General features: G+C 41.6%; 1 protein-coding gene and 2 long non-coding RNA genes across 3 annotated transcripts; all 3 read right to left on the bottom strand.

Moving 5' to 3' along the window:
* Positions 1 to 8,154: 8,154 nt before the first annotated feature.
* On the bottom strand, positions 8,155 to 8,558 carry LOC139190675 (uncharacterized). Its single transcript, XR_011575020.1, has 2 exons — positions 8,480 to 8,558; positions 8,155 to 8,388 (listed from the first exon to the last, which is right to left on the bottom strand). It is a non-coding gene; the product is annotated as an uncharacterized lncRNA (long non-coding RNA).
* A 6,029-nt stretch (positions 8,559 to 14,587) lies between these two features.
* Positions 14,588 to 14,991, bottom strand: LOC139190497 (uncharacterized). Its single transcript, XR_011574740.1, has 2 exons — positions 14,913 to 14,991; positions 14,588 to 14,821 (listed from the first exon to the last, which is right to left on the bottom strand). It is a non-coding gene; the product is annotated as an uncharacterized lncRNA (long non-coding RNA).
* A 2,656-nt stretch (positions 14,992 to 17,647) lies between these two features.
* Positions 17,648 to 18,462, bottom strand: LOC139190968 (uncharacterized). Its single transcript, XM_070811463.1, has 2 exons — positions 17,864 to 18,462; positions 17,648 to 17,651 (listed from the first exon to the last, which is right to left on the bottom strand). The coding sequence occupies exons 1-2, from the start codon at positions 18,460 to 18,462 to the stop codon at positions 17,648 to 17,650; spliced, it is 603 nt and encodes a 200-aa protein (XP_070667564.1).
* Positions 18,463 to 21,930: the final 3,468 nt, after the last annotated feature.

Here is a 21,930-nt window from a genome sequence, read left to right as displayed (position 1 = left end):
AGAGGCTTTTGGGCTTGATCTTGAAGAACAGTGATGAACGGATCTTCAAGGGCTTTTGGGGTTTGATCTTGAATTGGTGGCAGTTCTTCAAGGGGCTGTCAATGCTTGATCTTGAAGATGGATGATTGTTGATCCAAGGGCCGTCGGGGCTTGATCTTGGAAGAACGATGAACGAAGAAGGCTTTCTTGATTCTTCGGGATGAACGGATGATGAACGATGAACACTTTCTTCAAGGGCCGTCGGGGCTTGATCTTGAATTGGTGGAAGTTCTTCAAGGGCCTTTGGGGCTTGATCTTGAATTGGTGGAAGTTCTTCAAGGGGTCGTCGGGGCTTGATCTTGAAGGTGGATGATTGTTGATCCAAGGGCCGTCGGGGCTTGATCTTGGAAGAACGATGAACGAATAACGAATAAGGCTTTCTTGATTCTTCGGGATGAACGGATGATGAACGATGAACACTTTCTTCAAGGGCCGTCGGGGCTTGATCTTGAATTGGTGGAAGTTCTTCAAGGGCCTTTGGGGCTTGATCTTGAATTGGTGGAAGTTCTTCAAAGGGGCCGTCGGGGCTTGATCTTGAAGGTGGATGATTGTTGATCCAAGGGCCGTTGGGGCTTGATCTTGGAAGAATGATGAACGTAGAATGAAGAAGGCTTTCTTGATTCTTCGAGAACCTGGATGCTTGAGAGCTTCGGAGTTTCAGAGCTTCAGAGCTTCAAGGTGTAATATGAATTGGTTTCCCTAAATGAATGAAATTGGCTTCTATTTATAGAATTTTCCAAGGCCTAATTTTTTTAATATAATATTCCAGATGAAATAAGTCGTTTTCACCAGGTGTTGACATGTGTCCTGTTTGATTACTTTTCCAACTCATTTCAATTTTTCGTCAAGTCACATGCTATGTGTAAAATTTATGTAATACATGAGCATTGAAACTTTGATTTATCGGTCAACATTTATTTACCGAAATTTCGATGTCTACAAATGCCCCCACTTCAAGGCGCGTCGTATACATGTGCTTGTCACGTGTAGGAGATGCGTTTTGAAGTCCCTTACTGTAGATGTCGATCCAAGGGCCATCGAGGCTTGATCTTGAATTGGGCTAGAGATTTCTTCAAGGGCCGTTGAGGCTTGATCTTGAATTGGGCTGAAAGTTTCTTCAAGGGCCGTTGAGGCTTGTTCTTGAACTTTGTTTGAAATTTCTTCAAGGGCCGTCAAGGCTTGATCTTGAAGGTTGAAATTGGACCATAAGGAGCTTCATGTGGTAGATGATCTTTGGCTTTGGTAGTGGATGAATTAGCACGTATTTGTTTTTTATGCTTGTTGACTTTCCACAGCTTTGATCTTGAACTGAGTTGGAGGACTTTGTAGATTCCTCCAATTGTTGACTTTCCACAGCTTATTCTTGAACTGGATTTGATTCAAGGGTGGTGGACGCTTGTGCAGCCCACAACGCCTAGCGAGTCGACCCAAGAATTTGAGGGTCAAAACGAGTCTTCCACCCAGAGTGATTGCAACCCTGAAGATATGAGATACTTTTGATTTTGAAGAAGTAGCGGATGAATCGGCACGTGCTTTGTTGTGCTTGTCTCCCTTGCCTTGTCTATTCTTCTGGCATAATGTGGCATTTTCTCGAGTTCCTCAGCTCAGACTCCTTCTGCTGAGTTGACTGTGCAGGCTGCATTCTTCTCTGCTTGTTTCTTCTGCACGTTGTCTCCACATGCTGCAAGGTATCATTTTCACTTGCCTTATCTGTTCTCCAGGCAGATGTGGCAGCTTCTTTGGAAGTACAACAGTAGTGGAAGACGAGTACTCGAGAGCAGTGCTAGGTAAGCAATCAGGGAAGGGTTCCAAGCAGTCGGTTCCTTACCCGCGTTTGAGTGGAGGTTACAGCATATTTCTTTCTTTATCCTTGTCTTTGCAGGTAAGAACAAGGACAAAGGAAAGGACAGGGAGAACGTATGATATGAGATACTCTTGCTTTCTACCCTGGTGATATGAGATACTTTTGTTTTAGTGTCATTTGTTTGCAGAGGTACCCCAAGGAATAAGGAACACTAAGTGACTCGAGAGGCTTCGTTGGGAGGGCATTCTCGGAGATGAAGAAAGGTTCTGTATGTCTGCCTTGCTATGGAGGGTGAAGGTGGACAATTGTAGGAAGTTCTTTAATACCTGTAGAGGTACTATTCTTTCACTCGTGTCGGCAACCATTGCGTGATTAATCGGTATGGCTTCACATGCTTTCTTCTTTATCAGAAATCTTCGACAAATTGTCCGTAATTTTTGCCAAGCTGAGTGTGCATGTGACAGGTGTTGACGAGGCTGAAAAAGACTGGCACCTCTTCGATATCTGGGATCGGCGCTTCGACAAATTGCCCTTGATTTTTGCAAAGCTGATTTTGTGTGTGACGGGTGCTGACGCGTCTGGAAAAGCAAGATGCCTCTCCGATTTCTGAGCTTGCCTCTTCAATTTTTTGAATTGGCCTCTTCGAATTCTAAGCTCGCCTTTTCGATCTCTGAAATCCCGTCGAGTGCTGATTTTTATAGAGGCACGCAGTTCGTTTCAAAACTCACTTGAATTTTCGCTTGTAGAAACTCCCTTCTTGCACTTCTAAGATCTTGACTTGTCCGACCTCTTCTTTCTTTCAACACCTTTGAAAATGTCTGGCCCCTCCGACTGTCGTTTTGACTTAAACCTTGGTGAAAAGGCAGTCTCGCCTTCTCCAGACAACATATGGCGCCTATCCTTCATATCCCCTATTGGTCCTCTTACCGTTGAGGATTCGGTGATGAAGAATGATATGACCGATGCGATGGTGGCCCGAAACCTTGTCACTCCCAAAGATAACAGACTACTTTCCAAACGGTCTGATGAGTTGGCTGTTAAGGATTCTTTGGCTCTCAGTGTTCAGTGTGCAGGTTCTGTGTCTAATATGGCCCAACGCCTGTTTGCTCGGACCCGTCAAGTTGAATCATTGGCGGCTGAAGTGATGAGTCTCAAACAGGAGATTAGAGGGCTCAAGCATGAGAATAAACAGTTGCACAGGCTCGCACATAACGATGCTACAAACATGAAGAGGAAAATTGACCAGATATAGGAATCTGACGGCCAGATTTTACTTGATCAACAGTTGCCTTCATCTTCTAGGGCTGTACCGCGTAATGAAGCTCTAAATGATCATCCTCCGGCTCCTCTTCTTCCTGGAGTTCCGCCGAGTGATGAGTCGCCTCGCGAGCAATGAAGGCTTCTTTTTTTAACTCACGTAAAAATGTACGTTTATGTAAATTTTTAGAGAAATCAATAAACGAGCTTTATTTCATTCAGATGTACATATATATATATATATATATATATATATATATATATATATATACAGATTGCTTAAGGGAAGGGATCCCCATTTTTTGAAAAAAATGGGGATTAGGTGTGGGGCCCACTCCACATCGAATTTCAACGATCCGAACCGTCTATTTTGTTAGTCTCGATTCATAGATCATCCTTGCAAAATATTAGCTAAATCGGAAATGTTTAAGACATCTAATTGGGTTCAAGGAAATGAACGAATACTTTGTTATATAAGAAAAAATGAAATTTGATCTTGATAATTAAATAGGCAAACGGTTTTGGATTGAATTGAATTTTTGCAAGGATGATCTATGAATCGAGACTAACAAAATAGACGGTTCGGATCGTTGAAATTCGATGTGGAGTGGGCCCCACACCTAATCCCCATTTTTTTCAAAAAATGGGGATCCCTTCCCTTAAGCAATCTGTATATATATATATACACACACACATATATATATATATATATATACATATATATATATATATATATATATATATATATTTTTCTTCAACAATGCTTTTGGTGCCACGTACATATATATAATACATACCCACACATATGTGCATTCACACACACCCACCTTTTTCTTTTTCTTTTCGGTGGTGTTCACATCCACCATCATGACCTAAATGATGGCCACCATATATGTTGTTTGCAATGTCCGACACCATGTGAGTTTTATACTCCACAAAATCACAATTTGTATATAACAAATATATGCACACATGGCACCATACCCTCTTTGCCGTCCACTATCCCCAAATTTTCCTTTATATTTATATATATTTTTTTCTTTTTCAGAACGGTGCCTGATGCACCATTCCAATTGCCAACAAAGGACCCAGGAACATGAGTGTTTGCCAGAGGAGCGAAGTGGAGAGCATGGGTCTTCCACTTGTATGCTTTTTGTGGCTTTATAAGATGATTGTTGCCTTCTCCCACTTCATCACATAGCAGAGGAGCCATAACTTTCAACCAAATTGACAGTAGAGAGGAAGGAGAAGGTGCGTCGAACCAGGTTGCTCCCTCTGAGCTTACTTTCACATAAATCCCAACAGCAGTTTCGTCCTCAGTGTACATGTACATGTGTGTGTGTGTCGTGTATATATATGTTTGTGTTATATATTATATATGTGGGTGGGTGCTATGTACATATATTAATGCTATATATAATGTGTTTATTTGTATATGTGTACCTCTTTGATGGGTTTTTTTTTTTTTTTTTTTTTTTTTTGTAGCGTTAAAAGATTGCACTGTCACTGCTCAGCCATTGCATAACCACTGGATTCTTGCTGCCCGGGGCTTGTTGCAATGCGTCACTTTTCATCGTATGGTGTTGTGCAAAAGACTGCAATGAGGTTTCGCTGTGTAGTGCCTTTTGATCACAGTTTTCCCTTAGTGGTGCGCTGTCGTGTGGTGCTGGGCAAGAGACTGCAGCGGGGCTTTGCTTTGTGATTACGTAGCATTTTGGTTTCCTCTACCATTGTAGCGTGCTTTGAAGTACCGTTTTGTAGCTGTCACCTTTGCCGTGCTGCTCAAGCTTTGTGGCTGACTTTTCCGTTGCAGTCATGGTGTTTCTCAAGTGCTTTAAAAATAACACCATCACCATTCTTACGAAGGAAGGCGATCCTCAAGATAGTGGAACGACATTGAAGCTTTATGCGCCACTGACTGGCCCCAAGGCGCTTGTTCTTCCCATAAAAGACAACTCCATGCATATTAAGTCGTGGTCTTCTGAGGTATCTTGAGAGGTGGTAGACTCCGTTCGACCAACTACAAAGACGACGGTGTGCAAATCGAGGATTCTTATCTTGAACTCTTCGCACCATGATCGTGCCAACCCTTTGGTTAAGTCTAAGCTTCTTGGTGATCGTATCCGTAGTGGAGCTATAGCTTGGAATAGCACCCTGTCGACTATTGGAGGAGCCGCCTTCGTTGAGTTTTATTGGGAATGGCTTGAACATGTCTTGAGCCGCTCCAAAGATGTACTTACCAACACATGCCTTTATCATGCTGTATACGCATCTTTGTTCAGTTATGATCGCCATCCTTCCATCATTCGTGCATTCTTTGAGCATTGGTGTTCAGCGACCAACACGCTTCACACGGCTCGAAGGGAGATGTCGATTTCACTTAGGGATCCCCATAAGCTAGGGGGTCTGCCTATCCAAGGAAAATTTTATGACGAGGTTATTCCTAGTGTGGGCTGTGAGCTGCCGCTATTTGTTCTGGGCGTACCATAAGCTTTTCCAAGAGGCCCCTGGTAAGTCAGGCGTGAAGATTTCTTCGTGGATCCGGTTTTGGTATTGGGATGCCGTGAAGTACAAGAGGCATTCGAAAAAAAACGATCGTAACAAGACAACCAGGCCTAAGGGAGACTCTGATCCGTCAAGCGTCATTGGTCTAGCTGAGCGTCGTACCCTTAATGAGTCGAGGGCATTTGAGGATCTCGGCATGGCGTTAGAGCACTTGGAAGAATCTTACTTAGCTGCATTCTTAGCTTGTTGGCTTTGTAAGTTTGTCTTCCCTAAAGACGACGTCAACTTGATTCGTCCTTGAGTCTTCAAAGTTGCTAGCAAGATGGCTGCAGACGAATCTTTTAGCCTTGCTATTCCGGTCTTAGCCAACATTTACGACGGCTTAAGAGTTGTTTCAGACTTGGCAAGCACTGAAGATCGTGATGCGGTACTTCCTTACCACTACGTGTACGGTTGGTTAGGTGAGTACTTTGGTACTCATTTTTCTTCGTCAACTTTAGACAAGTCTGGGCCTTCCGTAGTCAAGCTGGGACCTTTGATGACGAAGTATTCTGGCGTTCTTTCTACGAAGAGTCTCGACGATCAACAGGCGCAAACATTATTTAGAAGTTGTGAAGGATTGAGGATGGATCGCCTGGTAAGGGTTGGCTCGGTGCGGCGAGACATCATGGATGATTCACATCTCTACTTTTGTCCAAAATGTGCCAGGCACATTGAGGGAGAAAGCTCGATCAGAATCCTTGCAAGCCGTGTATATGCATTGGGAGTCGTGTACCCGTGCATGTACAAACGCTTCTATCTCCCTGCCGTCCAAGGACGAGTTCAAGAGTAATCCAGTAACCCGTGTTTACCTACGTTGGTGGTCAAAGGTATATTATGAGAATTTAGGGACGGCAAGTGGTACCAATTCTTCCCATTCACGTCATGATGCATTAAAAGAGGGTTGTTCTGTGGTTCTTACGCAGTTGGTACCTTCTGATTGTGCGAGTGTCACTCCTTTGCAAGATAAACCTATGGTTTTAGCCCATCAACACTTGCGTCCGTCCTCTCCCCACCTGGATGCTTTTGGAGAGGTGGGTGACGAAGTTGATTCGCACAAAGATGGACCTGTTTTGCGGCTACGCCAACAAGTTTTAAACAAGCGGTCACTCGAAGTCGCTCAGGTTGACAGCGATGTTAATTTTCGTCATAAGAAAAAATGAGTGTTTAGGCCTCCTCAATCCGATGGTCGTGTGTCAGATGTACGTATTTCTTTCTCTCTCCTGATTTATTTATTTATTTCATTATTTTAGCTTTCATTTCTAACATCTTTCTTTGTTTTGTTTAGGTTGGGCCTTCTTGTTCTTTTAATCTGGTGACTGCGGGCGTTTACTCCCGTACGGACATGCTACTTGGAGGCAATCTACCTACAGATGGGGAGATTGGGGATCCGCCTGATGCAGAGCTCGTTCAAAATCTGCCCAATTTCCCAAGCTTGCCGTGTGTAGGTGGAGGCGTACAAGAGTCCATCATGCGTCCAACACCTTTGCCAACTAGTTCGGGGATCTCTTTGAGAGGGCCGAACCTTAGAGGTACTGAGCAAGTCATCCATCGCATCCGTCTTGGTGCGGCAATGGATATCAAGAGCCATATAGAGAAGAGGATTTCTAAATGCCTGTTGGAAGACCTTACGTTGCTCAATGAGGACTTGTAGAAGCTTGTTCTATGATTGATGATGCGAAAATTACTTAACACACAAATTAAACCCTCTTTTTGACAATTGTAGTATAGATGTAAGTAGGGTATCGTTCTAGGCCGGGGATTAGGAGGGATTGCTAATCTATTCTAAATTAATTTAAAAATATTAAATAAGACTCAAGGACACAAAATTAGGCTAAAAACTCTAATAACTCGAAACACACTTAAAATGACTCAAAATAATGAAAACAATTAAATTAAACACTAGGAACTGAAATGGACGGAAATTGAATTAAAAGACTAACAATAAAGAAAACTAACTAAATAATATAATTTAATAATGGATGGGTGTTTGGTTTTGATGAAAAATAAATTAAACTTAATTAAATTACAGAATTGACAAAAACATGAAATTAAGGTGAAATGATAAATGACGGACTAGCTAGAGGGTTCTTCTCCACACATGACACATATGCAACCTAAATTGATTTTCAGTTGTTCTTTCAATAAATTGTGAATTTCAATACTCCAGATTAACCGTGAACAGCACTTTTTTAACCCTCAGTTTTTCCACAAGTTATTGGGTTGGATGATTGCATACGACAACCCAAAACATTCCCTACAAGTTCCCTACATGAATTGCATAATAGAGATACAAGCAAGAATCATTAAGTTCTATGAAAAACATAAGCATTGACGAGACATTCGTAACTATGAAAAGCATGATACTCTTGCCAAGAATTTACTTAACGTGATTGTGACTAGCAACCTTTACTACTTGTGAAAATAAGTTCATAACGATTAGGTGAAATTCACTTATATTCTAGCATCAAATTCATGCATGTAAATTAAGCGTGCACTCTCAACCAACATACACAAATCAGTTTTTATACGAACGGATAAGTAAATTGAAATCACAACTTATGAAATCACAACCGAAGGTAATCAATTCATATTACAAATATATTCATGGCTTTGAATTAACCTCTAGCCAAAATAAATTTAATTACACATTATTAACACAAAAATAAAATAGAAGTTTGGAAGGATTTAACCGAGAGAGAAGGCAGCTTGCTCCTTCTGTCTTTCAAGGCTGCAAGGGCAGCCTTTCTTCTCTTTCTCCCCGCGAGCTGCCTTTCTTTCTCGCTGCCTAAGGCAGCTTGCTTTGCTTCTGTTTTTCAAGGTTGCAAAGGCAGCCTTTCTTCTCTTTCTCCCCGCCAGCTGTCTCTCAAGCTGCCAAAGGCAGCTTCTATCCGTCCCTCACTCCTGTCTCTCCAGCTGCCCCGCAGCTCTCCCCTTCCCTTCTCTCCGTTTCTGACCTCTGTTTCTGTCTCCTCTGCGAACTGCCCAAAGGGCAGTCCCTTCTCCCGTGCGCACCCGCGCTTATTCCCCCTTGTCTTTCATATATTTCTTCTTTTTTCTTTTGTGCTGTCACATTTCTCTTCTTATTTTATTATTTCCCTCATGCCTTTGTTGCTGCTCTCTCCACCCGTCAGTCTCTCTCTATTCTTTTTCCATTTTCTATCCCCCGCACCGTTTTTCTGTGCCTCTCCTTGGATTCTTTCACGCTGCCACGTCTAGGAAGAGCACCCATCTCATTAAAAATTGCTCATCACTTTATACGAAATACTTCCTTTCTGCGTTCCCTCTTCCCCACCGACGCTGTGGACTTCCTCTTATTTTTTCTGCAACAAAACATGAATCATGATGATGTTTCAAACATCATCATGATTTATCATTATTATTTCTTTTATTAATTTTATTTAAAAGATGATCTACACAGACAGTTTGACGAATTTATTACATAAAATTTCACTTGTTCTATTTTTATTTTCTTTGCATAACAAATCCTATAAACACAAAAATAACGTAAATAGCTCAAAAATATAAGGAACTAACTAAGAAAAGACGAGTGAATTCGAAGTAAAAATATATATAAATATGATCCGATCAAATACCCCCACACTTAACTTTTGCTAGTCCTCGAGCAAAACAAAGAAAACTAGAACAAGAAGTAACAAGAAAAACATTAGCTTCCCCCTATGTGACCCTCAAAGAATTTCATTCGAGAAAACAAATCATCAAGAACCATAGCTAGCATCAAACCAACTAATTCAAGTTCATCTTCCTTATTCAAATATTAGCAGTAATCTTTGAATCATCCTTGAAGTGTAGTGTGTGAGATAGTCATGCTAATGCAATTTCAAGTTTTTATTTTTAAAATCATCATATGCGAACTAGCGACCTTCTCACGGGATATGCACTCAATCACACATGTGTTTAGTTTAAATGTGTTTCGCTCAAAGAATCAAATGTGAAATTTCTACCATAAGCTTGCATAAAGATCACTTCTCCACAGTCATAATTGCAAAACTTAAATCAAGAGGACTTTTATTGGATGTAATGAGGCTTAGGGATAGGGTTATTGAAATGAAAGAATAGGAAAACACAAGTTCCAAGCTATATTGCAAGCAATTCTTTTGTTTAGATTTATAAGAACTCAATTTTTCCAGCGATTCTTCTAGCACCTCCAACCATACCTTTAAACTGAAACTTGAACAACTTTTTATTTTCTTTGTGTACAATTTTTCTTTTTCTTTTTCTTTTCTTCTCTTTTTTCCTTTTTTTTTTTTTTTTTTTTTTTTTATATACAAACATGAAATACCCCCACACTTATTCTTTTGCCAAACACCTTCAAAGTACTTCACAAACGTTTCTCATAAGACAATCTCGCATTGCTCGCTTGGAAAGGGTAATGAAAAATGTTTCAGGTATAAGGGTAGACATATCTGGTGATAAGAAATAAAAGGTTCAACATACACAGCTCAAATTGGCAAACTAATGATATCATTTTTCTTTGGGAAACATGGTTATTTGGGCCATAGTGGTAAACCTAATGCCTCTATCATTTCCAAGTTCATGCAATCAATGACAAACAATTCGAAAGATCGTTACGCAAGTTCTAGAGATGTATATCACATAAGTTCATCACACATAAAAAAATAGGAGTGTATGAAAAATGCACACACTTTCAATAGGCTCAAAAACTCACATAGGATGTATATGGTCACTAAATTCACATATGAAGCTTTAAGTCATACTTTAGTTTCACGTTAACAAGGCTATGTGCATTTGGTTTTTCAAAGATGGTCAAACATGTACAAAACTAACAAGAGAATAAGGAATTTCACAAAACACATGTTAACTAAGTTCTTGATGATCATGGTTCAAATTTTATCCAATTATATCATTGGGTCGGGAAACTAACAAAAAATCTAATTCAAAACAATAAGGGAAACAAGACAATATTTTTGGATTTTTTAAATTTTTATTTCTTTTTTTTTTTTTTTTTTTTTTTTTTTTTTTTTTTAAAAGAAAACAAAACTAATTAAGAACACAAAAAAAAACAACAACACAGAGACAAATGAAATTCTGGAGATTTCTACCCCCACACTTAAACTTGACATTGTCCCCAATGTCAGAAAACACTATAATGCAAATAAAAATAAAATAAATAAATAAATAAGAAACAAAATAAAACAATTGGACTGAAAACTTCCCTAATTTGCAGTAAAATCAAGCGATGACCCCCAAGCTAAAATTCTGCAATCAACTTCAAGGGTGGAAATAACTAAAAGTTCCTGCAAAGAAAAGAAATAATTCAGTTAAGTACGCAAGAAAATTAATTAAAAAAAATGCAAACGAAAAATTGAAAATTACGATAAAAGATAATGAATAAAACTAATAAGTAATCATTGGTCGTGCTTGTTGACTTTCCACAGCTTTCCTCTTGAACAGGGTGACACTTAGCTTTTTACTATTTGATGATATTGTACGGCGGAGCTTTGCTCTTTGGGAATGTTGCAGTTCCTTATTTGTTCTCCAAGCAGAATGTGGCAGCTTCTCTAGTTCCTCAGTTCGGACTCCTTCCGCTGGGATGATTGTGCAAGCTGCATTCTTCTCTGCTTGTTTCTTCTGCACAACGGGCAGGCACGAGGGAAAGGTGTTGGTCCTTATTTCTTTCTTCAATCTTTCCAAGTGCCCACCTCTTGCTTTCTTTCTCCTTGTCCCTAGCTGAATTGTCTCCACATGCTTCGAGGTCTCATTTTCACCTCCCTTACTTGTCCCCCAAGTAGATGTGGTAGACAAAACGGAAGCATAAGATGAAGAAGATGAGTACTCGAGAGCAAGGCTAGGTAAGCAATCAGGAAAGGGTTCCAGGCAGTTGGCTCCAGATTGGAAGATTGATACCAAATGCTGGCTGATTGCTCTCTTTCTCCTTGTCGGAAAACAAAGACAAGGAGAAGGACATGGAGAAAGCATGATATGAGATACTCTTGCTTTCAACCTTTATGATATGAAATACTTTTGCTTTGAATGGGTTGTTCGCAGGAGTATCCCAAGGAATGAGGAACACAGAGTGACTCGAGAGGATTCTTTGGGAATGCATTTTCGGAGATGAAGAGGTGTTGAGAGGGTGTGCTGAGAGAGTGTGCTTTTGCTGTGGAAGGCGAAGGTAGAAACTTATAGGACTTGTCTTCACAACCGGAACTGTTCTCTCACTTAGTGTCGGCAGCCGGTGGATGGGTGAAGAATACAAATTACGCGCTTTCTGACAAAGCTGCCCGTAATTTCCGCAAAGCTGATTCCTCATTGATATCTGTAATCGGCGCTTCGAGCTCTGAGCATCGTCGATTGTAGAGGTAGCATGTGACACGTGCGGATAAATCTGGAAAAGAAGATTTTCCCGTGGGTTGAAGCCCAGCTTTTGAGAAAGCTAGCGTGTCTTTGACTGTTGAATTTCCCTCTTCGATTTCTGAATTGGTGCTTCGACAAATTGCCCGAGATTTCCGCAAAGCAATTTGCGTGTGACAAGTGACGACACGTCTGGACAAATTGATCTTTTGAAATCCGGGGTTCGGCTCGTGGTTTCTGAGCAAGCCCAGCCTTTAAGAAATGAAACGCCTCTTTTGAGAAAAGAATCCGGCTTTTGAGAAAGGAAACTCCTCTTTTGAGAAAAGAATCAGACGTTTGAGAACGGAGCCCCGACTCTTCGATTTGCGAGAGGACGCTTCTCTGAGGAGCGCCTCTTTGATTTCTTCCTTTTTATAGAGACGTTAAGCTTGTTCCACAACACACTTGAGTACCCTCTTGTAAACACTCCCTTCTTGCACTTGTTTAATCTTGATCATTCCGACTCTCTTCTTTCTTTACCACCTCTGAAAAATGTCTGGCCCTTCTGATCGTCGTTTTGACTTGAACATTGGTGAAGAGGCAGCTTCGCCTTCACCAGACAACATATGGCGGCCATCCTTCATATCCCCTACCGGTCCCCTTACCGTGGGGGATTCGATGATGAAAAATGACATGACCGCTGCGGTGGTGGCCCGAAACCTTGTCACTCCCAGAGATAACAGACTGCTCGCAAGGCGGTCTGATGAATTGGCGGTCAAGGAGTCTCTGGCTCTCAGTGTGCAGTGTGCGGGTTCCATATCCAACATGGCCCAACGCCTATATGCCCGAACCCGTCACGTTGAATCCTTGGTGGCTGAAATACAGAGTCTCAAGCAAGAGATTAAAGGGCTCAAGCATGAGAATAAGGAATTGCACAAGCTCGCACACAGCTATGCCACCAGCATGAAGAGGAAGATTGACCAGATGCAGGACACCGATGGTCAAATTTTACTTGATCATCGGAGGTTTGTGGGTTTGTTCCAACCGCATCTGCCTTCGTCTTCTGGAGCGGCACCGCGTAGTGAAGCTCCAACTGATCAACCTCTGCCGCCTCCTCCTTCTGTGGCCCCGCCGACTGCTGAAGCCCCGCCTACTACTGAAGCACCACCCGACCAATGAATACTATTAGTTTACATCATTGTAAAATATTTGCATTTTTTTTTTTTTTTTTTTTTTAAATTTTTTTTTTTTTTTTTTTTTTTTTTTAAATTTTTAAATTTTTTTTTTTTTTTTTTTTTTTTTTTTTTTATGTACTTTTTTTTTCATTAATTTTAAATTTTATCCCTTTTTTTTTTTTTTTTTAATTTAATTTTTTTTTTTTTTTTTTTTTTTTTTGTAAATTAATGTAAAGAGACTTTGGTTAACCTTCCCCCACACTTAAACTAAGTAATACAAACTCACAGAAATCAACCAAATAACACAACTAACTAAACAAAACAAAATGAAAGCAGCAAAGATAAGGGTGTAAAAATGTAAATCTGATTGGGTTAGCGATTCCAAAGTCTCCCTTCGTTGAATGCTTGGGTTGCCTCCCAAGAAGCGCTTGATTTAACGTCTTTAGCCGGACGCATCTTTCCTTTAAATTTCCCTCAGCTCCATTTGTGCCTAAAATCAAAGAAAGAAAAATAAATCAAATATCAAAAGTAAAATACACAAACACCAATATAAACATAAACAAAAACAAAAATAAAAGGATTAGCAAAGTTACTAATCCCCGGCAACGGCGCCAAAATTTGATGCGAAAATTACTTAACACACAAATTAAACCCTCTTTTTGACAATTGTAGTATAGATGTAAGTAGGGTATCGTTCTAGGCCGGGGATTAGGAGGGATTGCTAATCTATTCTAAATTAATTTAAAAATATTAAATAAGACTCAAGGACACAAAATTAGGCTAAAAACTCTAATAACTCGAAACACACTTAAAATGACTCAAAATAATGAAAACAATTAAATTAAACACTAGGAACTGAAATGGACGGAAATTGAATTAAAAGACTAACAATAAAGAAAACTAACTAAATAATATAATTTAATAATGGATGGGTGTTTGGTTTTGATGAAAAATAAATTAAACTTAATTAAATTACAGAATTGACAAAAACATGAAATTAAGGTGAAATGATAAATGACGGACTAGCTAGAGGGTTCTTCTCCACACATGACACATATGCAACCTAAATTGATTTTCAGTTGTTCTTTCAATAAATTGTGAATTTCAATACTCCAGATTAACCGTGAACAGCACTTTTTTAACCCTCAGTTTTTCCACAAGTTATTGGGTTGGATGATTGCATACGACAACCCAAAACATTCCCTACAAGTTCCCTACATGAATTGCATAATAGAGATACAAGCAAGAATCATTAAGTTCTATGAAAAACATAAGCATTGACGAGACATTCGTAACTATGAAAAGCATGATACTCTTGCCAAGAATTTACTTAACGTGATTGTGACTAGCAACCTTTACTACTTGTGAAAATAAGTTCATAACGATTAGGTGAAATTCACTTATATTCTAGCATCAAATTCATGCATGTAAATTAAGCGTGCACTCTCAACCAACATACACAAATCAGTTTTTATACGAACGGATAAGTAAATTGAAATCACAACTTATGAAATCACAACCGAAGGTAATCAATTCATATTACAAATATATTCATGGCTTTGAATTAACCTCTAGCCAAAATAAATTTAATTACACATTATTAACACAAAAATAAAATAGAAGTTTGGAAGGATTTAACCGAGAGAGAAGGCAGCTTGCTCCTTCTGTCTTTCAAGGCTGCAAGGGCAGCCTTTCTTCTCTTTCTCCCCGCGAGCTGCCTTTCTTTCTCGCTGCCTAAGGCAGCTTGCTTTGCTTCTGTTTTTCAAGGTTGCAAAGGCAGCCTTTCTTCTCTTTCTCCCCGCCAGCTGTCTCTCAAGCTGCCAAAGGCAGCTTCTATCCGTCCCTCACTCCTGTCTCTCCAGCTGCCCCGCAGCTCTCCCCTTCCCTTCTCTCCGTTTCTGACCTCTGTTTCTGTCTCCTCTGCGAACTGCCCAAAGGGCAGTCCCTTCTCCCGTGCGCACCCGCGCTTATTCCCCCTTGTCTTTCATATATTTCTTCTTTTTTCTTTTGTGCTGTCACATTTCTCTTCTTATTTTATTATTTCCCTCATGCCTTTGTTGCTGCTCTCTCCACCCGTCAGTCTCTCTCTATTCTTTTTCCATTTTCTATCCCCCGCACCGTTTTTCTGTGCCTCTCCTTGGATTCTTTCACGCTGCCACGTCTAGGAAGAGCACCCATCTCATTAAAAATTGCTCATCACTTTATACGAAATACTTCCTTTCTGCGTTCCCTCTTCCCCACCGACGCTGTGGACTTCCTCTTATTTTTTCTGCAACAAAACATGAATCATGATGATGTTTCAAACATCATCATGATTTATCATTATTATTTCTTTTATTAATTTTATTTAAAAGATGATCTACACAGACAGTTTGACGAATTTATTACATAAAATTTCACTTGTTCTATTTTTATTTTCTTTGCATAACAAATCCTATAAACACAAAAATAACGTAAATAGCTCAAAAATATAAGGAACTAACTAAGAAAAGACGAGTGAATTCGAAGTAAAAATATATATAAATATGATCCGATCAATTGACAGCCTTAACGTTGATTCTTCATCGTTGAAGATCAAGATTGTCAAACTTATGGCCGCCTCGACTGAGTATTCTTCCTTGCGTGCTATTTCCTTGGAGAAGTTCAGTCCGGATGTTAGAGCTCATCAGCTAGCAACGATAAACTTGTCACTGGCTCAAGTCCGGTCTTCTCAGCAAGCTGCTTCTGGAGATTATCAATTCACAAAGACTTCTTTAACTTCTGTCCAGGTGCGTCTAGATGTGTTGGTGCGAGAGCGAGAGCAGTTGGTAATCGAAGTATCGCAACTTGAAAGTGTTCTCTCGGAGCAGGGAACTACACTTTCTCAGTACCAGGAGGAGATTTCGCGCCTAGAACGAGATAAAGGAATGACTATGGATTTTCCCATCTTGTCTCCTACCGAGGTAGAGACTTTAAAAACTTTGGAAGGCTTGCTTGAAGATCGCCTTCATAGTTTTAGGGACATAGTTTTCAAGTAGTATCTTCTGTTTTTTTTTTCTTGTAATAAGGCTTTGGAGTCGACTTCTTCTTTTAAAGAAATAAAGTATTTACATTTTTGAAGTTTTAATGGTGTGACTGTACTTGAAGTTTTGAAGTTTCAAGTTACCTACGTACCCTCAGTTGAGGAGGGATCAAGTCATAACATAGTTCAAATAAGCGATGAATTTAACAATGATTTTGATGATGATTTTGTCGTACACAGTTTATGCTCTTGCGGGCCAAGAGCTTTGGTTCATGCAGTTTAGGCTCGTGCGAACAAAGAACAGGAGTTGTCGCCTTTTAGGGGTAGTAGCACTTCAAGAATCTGCCATTGATAGGGCCGATCTTCAAGCCGCCTTCCGCCATGATTAAGTAGGCGCCATTGGTGTAGACTTCTTGTATTACGTATGGTCCATCCCATTTTGACGTGAACTTGCTCTTTGTCTTGTGAGTTGTGATGATAGGCCTACGCAATGAAAGGACGAGATCTCCCATTTGAAAAGAATGAGGGAGAACTTTCTTGTTGAAGGCCTTGGAGAGTCGTTCTTGATAACACTCCAAATGTTGCTGGGCTTCGAGTATTTTCTCATCCAGCGCTTCCAGCTCTTGAAGGCGTAATTTTGCATTCTCTTCATCAGTCAAGCCTTCTTGTATAGCCATCCTTAGTGAGGGAATTTGACTTTCGAGCGGTAGAACAGCTTCCACGCCATATACGAGAGAATAAGGTGTAGCTTGGGTAGGTGTTCTATATGTCGTCCTGTATGCCCATAGTGCTTCGCCTATTCTTTCATGCCAGTCTTTCTTTGTTCTGTCAATTACCTTCTTCAGGAGGTTGCACAATGTCTTGTTGAATGCTTCTGCAAGACCGTTGGGCGGAGCATGATACATGGAGGATTTATGCTGCTTGAACTTGTATTTCTCGCAGAGCTCGTCCACGAGTCGGTTGGAGAACTGTTTTTCGTTGTCAGTGACAATGTAGCAAGGCACACCATATCGATGGATGATATATTCCTTGATGAAATGGACGACAGTTTCCTTCTTGACTTCCTTCAGGGGTATAGCTTCAGCCCATTTGGAAAAGTAATCTGTTGCAGTCAGGATGTAAGCTTTTCCTGCATATGACTTTGGCGTAATTGGTCCTACGACGTCCAATCCCCATGCATCGAATGACCATGAAGTAGCTGTGGGGTGTAATGGTTCAGGCGGTTGATGTATGAAGTTGGCGTGAAATTGGCAGGCTTGGCACCTTTTGGCGTGTTCTAGGCAGTTCTTTACCATGCTTAGCCAGTAGTAACCCATTCTTTTGAGCTGGAAATGAAGCTTCGGTCCGGATTGATGCACCCCACATATTCCTGAGTGTGCTTCTTCCATGGCTTGATTGGCTTCTTCCTCGCTTAGGCATCTCAGAAGTACTCCTTCAAAAGATCGCCGGTAGTGTGTCCCTTTGTAATAGAGGAAGCGATGTGCTCGTCGACGTACTTCAGAGCGGTGTTTTAGATCATCTGGAAGTATTCCATGTTCCAAGTAGTTGATCAGAGGCTATCTCCATTCACTTAGTACCATTTCAGTAACAAGCGGGATTACCCATCTTTGGCAGACTGGCACGTTTGCAGCTTCGTCTTCTCCTAATGTCATGCTCGAGGCTAGGTTAGCGAGAGCGTCTGCCATTTGATTCTCTTTTCTTGGCACGTGTTCTAGTGTTACGGCCTCAAACCTTTGTAGCAATTGCGTTGCCAGCCGGAAGTATGGGACGAGATCATCTTTCCTCACCTCATATTCAGTCAGGAGTTGATTGACTATGAGTTTGGAGTCGCCATATATCTCAAGGGCTGGGATTTCCATGTTGATTGCCATTTGGAGCCCGATGATCAGTGCTTGGTACTCAATGACGTTGTTGGAGCATAATTCGCTTAGTTGAACTGAATAAGGTAGTATTTGCATTTGTGGCAACATGAATACTACTCCTGCCCCTGCTTCGTCTGCTCGTGCAGATCCGTCGAAGAACATCGTCCATGTTAGGAATATGTCGATGTAGAACTCCTCATCGCCAGGCAAGTCGTCTGAGATTTTCCAATCGGCTGGGATTGGATGGTCGGCAAGGAAGTCTGCTAGCGCTTGTCCCATGACGGCTTTAGCTAGGACGTAAATGATCTCGTATTGATTGAGAAGCAATGCCCATTTAGCTAGTCGCCCTGTCAAAACTGGCTTGGACATGACGTATTTGACCGAGTCAATTTTAGCAACCAAGTGGATGGTGTAAGCATGCATGTAATGTCTGAGCTTCTGGATGGCAAACATCAAGGCAAGGCACATTTTTTCTATTGGGGAGTAGTTCAACTCAGCGTCGGTAAGCGTTCAACTAAGGTAGTAGAGCGCTCCTTCTTTCTAGGATTCGTTTTCCTGTGCCAAGGGTGCTCCAACTGAACTTTCTTGAGTAACAATGTATAATATAAGCGGTTTCCCTGGTACATGTGCCCCCAGGACAGGTGGACTTGATAAATACTTCTTTATGCTTTCAAAAGCATTGTTGCATGCGTTGTCCCATACGAACGGAACATCTTTCTTCATGAGTCTACTGAATGGTTGACAACGCCCTGCAAGGTTGGAGATGAAGCGTCTGATAAAGGCTAGCCATCCTTGTAGACTTTTCAACTCGTGCAGGTTTCTTGGCTCGGGCATGCTTTGAATGGCCTTGATCTTTGATTGATCCACTTCAATGCCACAATGCTTGACAATGAAGCCGAGGAACTTTCCAGATGTGACGCCAAATGCACACTTTAACGGGTTCATCTTGAGGTTGTATTTTCACAACCTTTCGATCACTACTCGCAAATCCTTCAAGTGATCTAATCTTTTCTTTGTCTGGACCACCACATCGTCTACATAACATTCTACATTCTTGTGTAACATGTCATTGAAGATCTTCTGCATTGCGTGTTGATATGTAGCTCCAGCATTCTTCAGACCAAAGGGCATCACCTTGTAGTAGTAGATACCTTTTGGAGTGCGGAAGGCTGTTAGTTCCTCATCTTTAAGAGCCATACGAATTTGATTGTATCCAGAAGAGCCGTCCATGAATGATAGTGCCTCATGGTCAGTGGTTGCGTCCACCATGATTTCAATGATTGGCAAGGGGAAGTCATCATTTGGGTAAGCATCATTGAGGTCTCAGAAGTCTACGCAAACACGTATTTGTCCAGATTTCTGAAGGACTATGACGATGTTAGAGATCCATTTGGGGTATTGCACCTCTCGAATGAAGCCTGCTTCGATCAACTTGTCAATCTCGGCCTCGATTTGTGGGATGAGCTCGGATCGATAGCGTCTTTAAGTTTGCTTTATTAGTCGTGTTCTAGGCTTGACTGCAAGATAATGCACATCAATGATAGGGTCGAGGCCAGGCATTTCCTTGTAGGTCCAAGCAAAGACGTCCTTGTACTCTAATAGCAGCTGGTAATACTTCTCTATCTCGTCTGCACTTAGTAATGCACTCACGAAGATAGGCTTCGGTTCCTCACTCGTGCCTAAGTTGAGTTCTTTGAGATCGTCAACTGTGGCTTGCCCTCCATCTTCGAGTTGTGACGGTGCTACAATGACATATTCCTCGAGGATTTCATCTTTTTCAACTTCTTGGATTGTGATGTGGAAGACGTCTTGGGTCTCTTCTTCGGTGTTGACCTCTCGAGCTTGTTGGCATGAAGATTGTCCAGTGTGGATGATGGTGCGCCTTTTTACTTTCAGTGATCCAACTGTGTTAACCTCCAAAATTGCTTGGTGCTTCATTCTTAAAGGAATGGAACTTCGAACGTCATCCTTTTCTGCCAAATGATCGATCTTTTCTACTTCTAGTGTCGTCTTTCTCCTTCTAAAAGGATCTTTGGCTTCTTCAAGTCTTTCCATAACTGACTGTCGTGGAGGAAAGTTAGTCGTATTGCTTCGCTTCTTAGGTGCATCTTGGTTGCTTGTCCTCAGTGACGGTGGTGCAGAAGGTGCAATGTTGTTTGAGTATTGCCGAGCATGGTCAGGCATTTCTTGAAGAGGCACAGGACCAAAAGATCCGAACACGACCGTAGTGGTGTGCGTTGCAGCTGTGTCTTCTAGGTCGAGCTCAATCCGCCCTTGTTGTGCCAACTTCATGATGAGTTCTTTTAGGATGAAACACTTGCCCACATGATGACCCACGATACGATGATACTTGCAGTACTTGGGATCATTGATGCAATTCATCTCTTCAGGGCGTTTGCATTTGGGTAACTCAATCACCTTTTTCTCCAGCAGGTCGTCCAGCATTGCGTCCATGTCGGAGTCCGGAAAAGGGTATACCTTCTGCTCCAGTTCCCTCAAAGTGTTTTTGTACCTATCTTGGGTATGGGAAGGCTCACTTCTTTTTATCTCCTTTGCTTTGTTATTGAAGGAGATTTTGACGGGTGCGGACAAGGTCTTGATAGGGGTGGTATTGGTGGTAAAAGCTTCCTTGGCGGGCTTTTTCCCATGATTGTCTGCTCTTGAAGTAAACACCTTATCCCTTTTGAAATCGGTGATTGGCTCCTTCTTTCCGTGGTGGGCGATGCTCAGCTCCATGTCGTGGGCACGGGTGGCTAATTCTTCAAAAGTCCGTAGTTTGATACCTTGAAGGATGTATTGTAAACCCCATTACATGCCCTGGATGCACATCTCGATTGAAGAAGTCTCGGAGAGCCTGTCCTTACAGTCGAGGCTTAGATTACGCCATCGGTTAATGTAGTCCATGACTGGTTCTTCCTTCCATTGCTTCGTGCTCGTCAGCTCTAGCATGCTCACAGTGCGGCGGGTACTGTAGAAGCGGTTGAGGAATTCCCTTTCCAACTGTTCCCAACTGTTGATGGACTCGGGCTCCAGGTCCGTGTACCACTCAAAGGCATTTCCTTTTAACAAGCACACAAACTGCTTGGCGAGGTAGTCTCCCTCCGTCCCTGCATTATTGCAGGTTTCGACAAAATGTGCAACATGTTGCTTCGGGTTTCCCTTTCCATCAAATTGCATAAACTTCGGCGGTTGATAGCCCCTCGGCATCCTTAAGGCGTCGATTTTCCTGGAGTAAGGCTTCGAGTACAACGTGGAGGCATGAGAGCTCCTTTTGTACTGTGCCTTGATGGTGTTGGTGATCATCTTTTGCAACTGTTGGATAGAAAGAGATCCTATGAGTGCCGCTGCTTGGTCTGGCTCCGGCTTCACATCAATTTTCTTCACCAGAGGCTCCTCTTCTTCGCTAGCTCTTCTCTTTAGTGGATCATCCTCTGGGTCGGGTTTCTCGCCGTCCTACGCCTCCAGTTGGTTGACTAGTGCTGCAACTTGCAAGTCTTTTTCTTCCACAGTTTGGGTTAGCCTTGCGATTGCTTCATTCATTTGAGCCAGCTGCTCATCGATTGAAGTTGCTTCAGTGGTCATGACTTGCATGGTTGAACTACCGCTTGAATCGGCATCGGAGAGCATGGATTCGGAGTATTTCCTTAGGCTTTCCCCCCTTGGTGCCCTTAGTGAGGCTAAGGTGATCACAGGTTCGTGCCTTGGGTGCTCTTGTTCCCTTGGCAGAGTTGATGCAGAGGTGAAAGAGGCGGCATAAGTAGCTCTTGCCTTGCTTCGAGTCGTGATGCCCAAAGTGACACCACTTGCGACGAGGACGCTCTTGTTCTTTGCGCCGATTGCAGGAACAGTTTGAGCCTTCCTTGATGCCATTAATTTTGGAAGTGTGCTTTGAATTTCTTGAACGGAGAAAGAGATGAGAGGTAAAGATGTCCCACT

Source organism: Malus domestica, chromosome 13, assembly GCF_042453785.1.
Source record: "Malus domestica chromosome 13, GDT2T_hap1".
NCBI classification, from domain to species: domain Eukaryota; kingdom Viridiplantae; phylum Streptophyta; class Magnoliopsida; order Rosales; family Rosaceae; genus Malus; species Malus domestica.
Note: the sequence above shows the minus strand (reverse complement) of the source record. Positions and strands in the feature narration are given on the sequence as shown.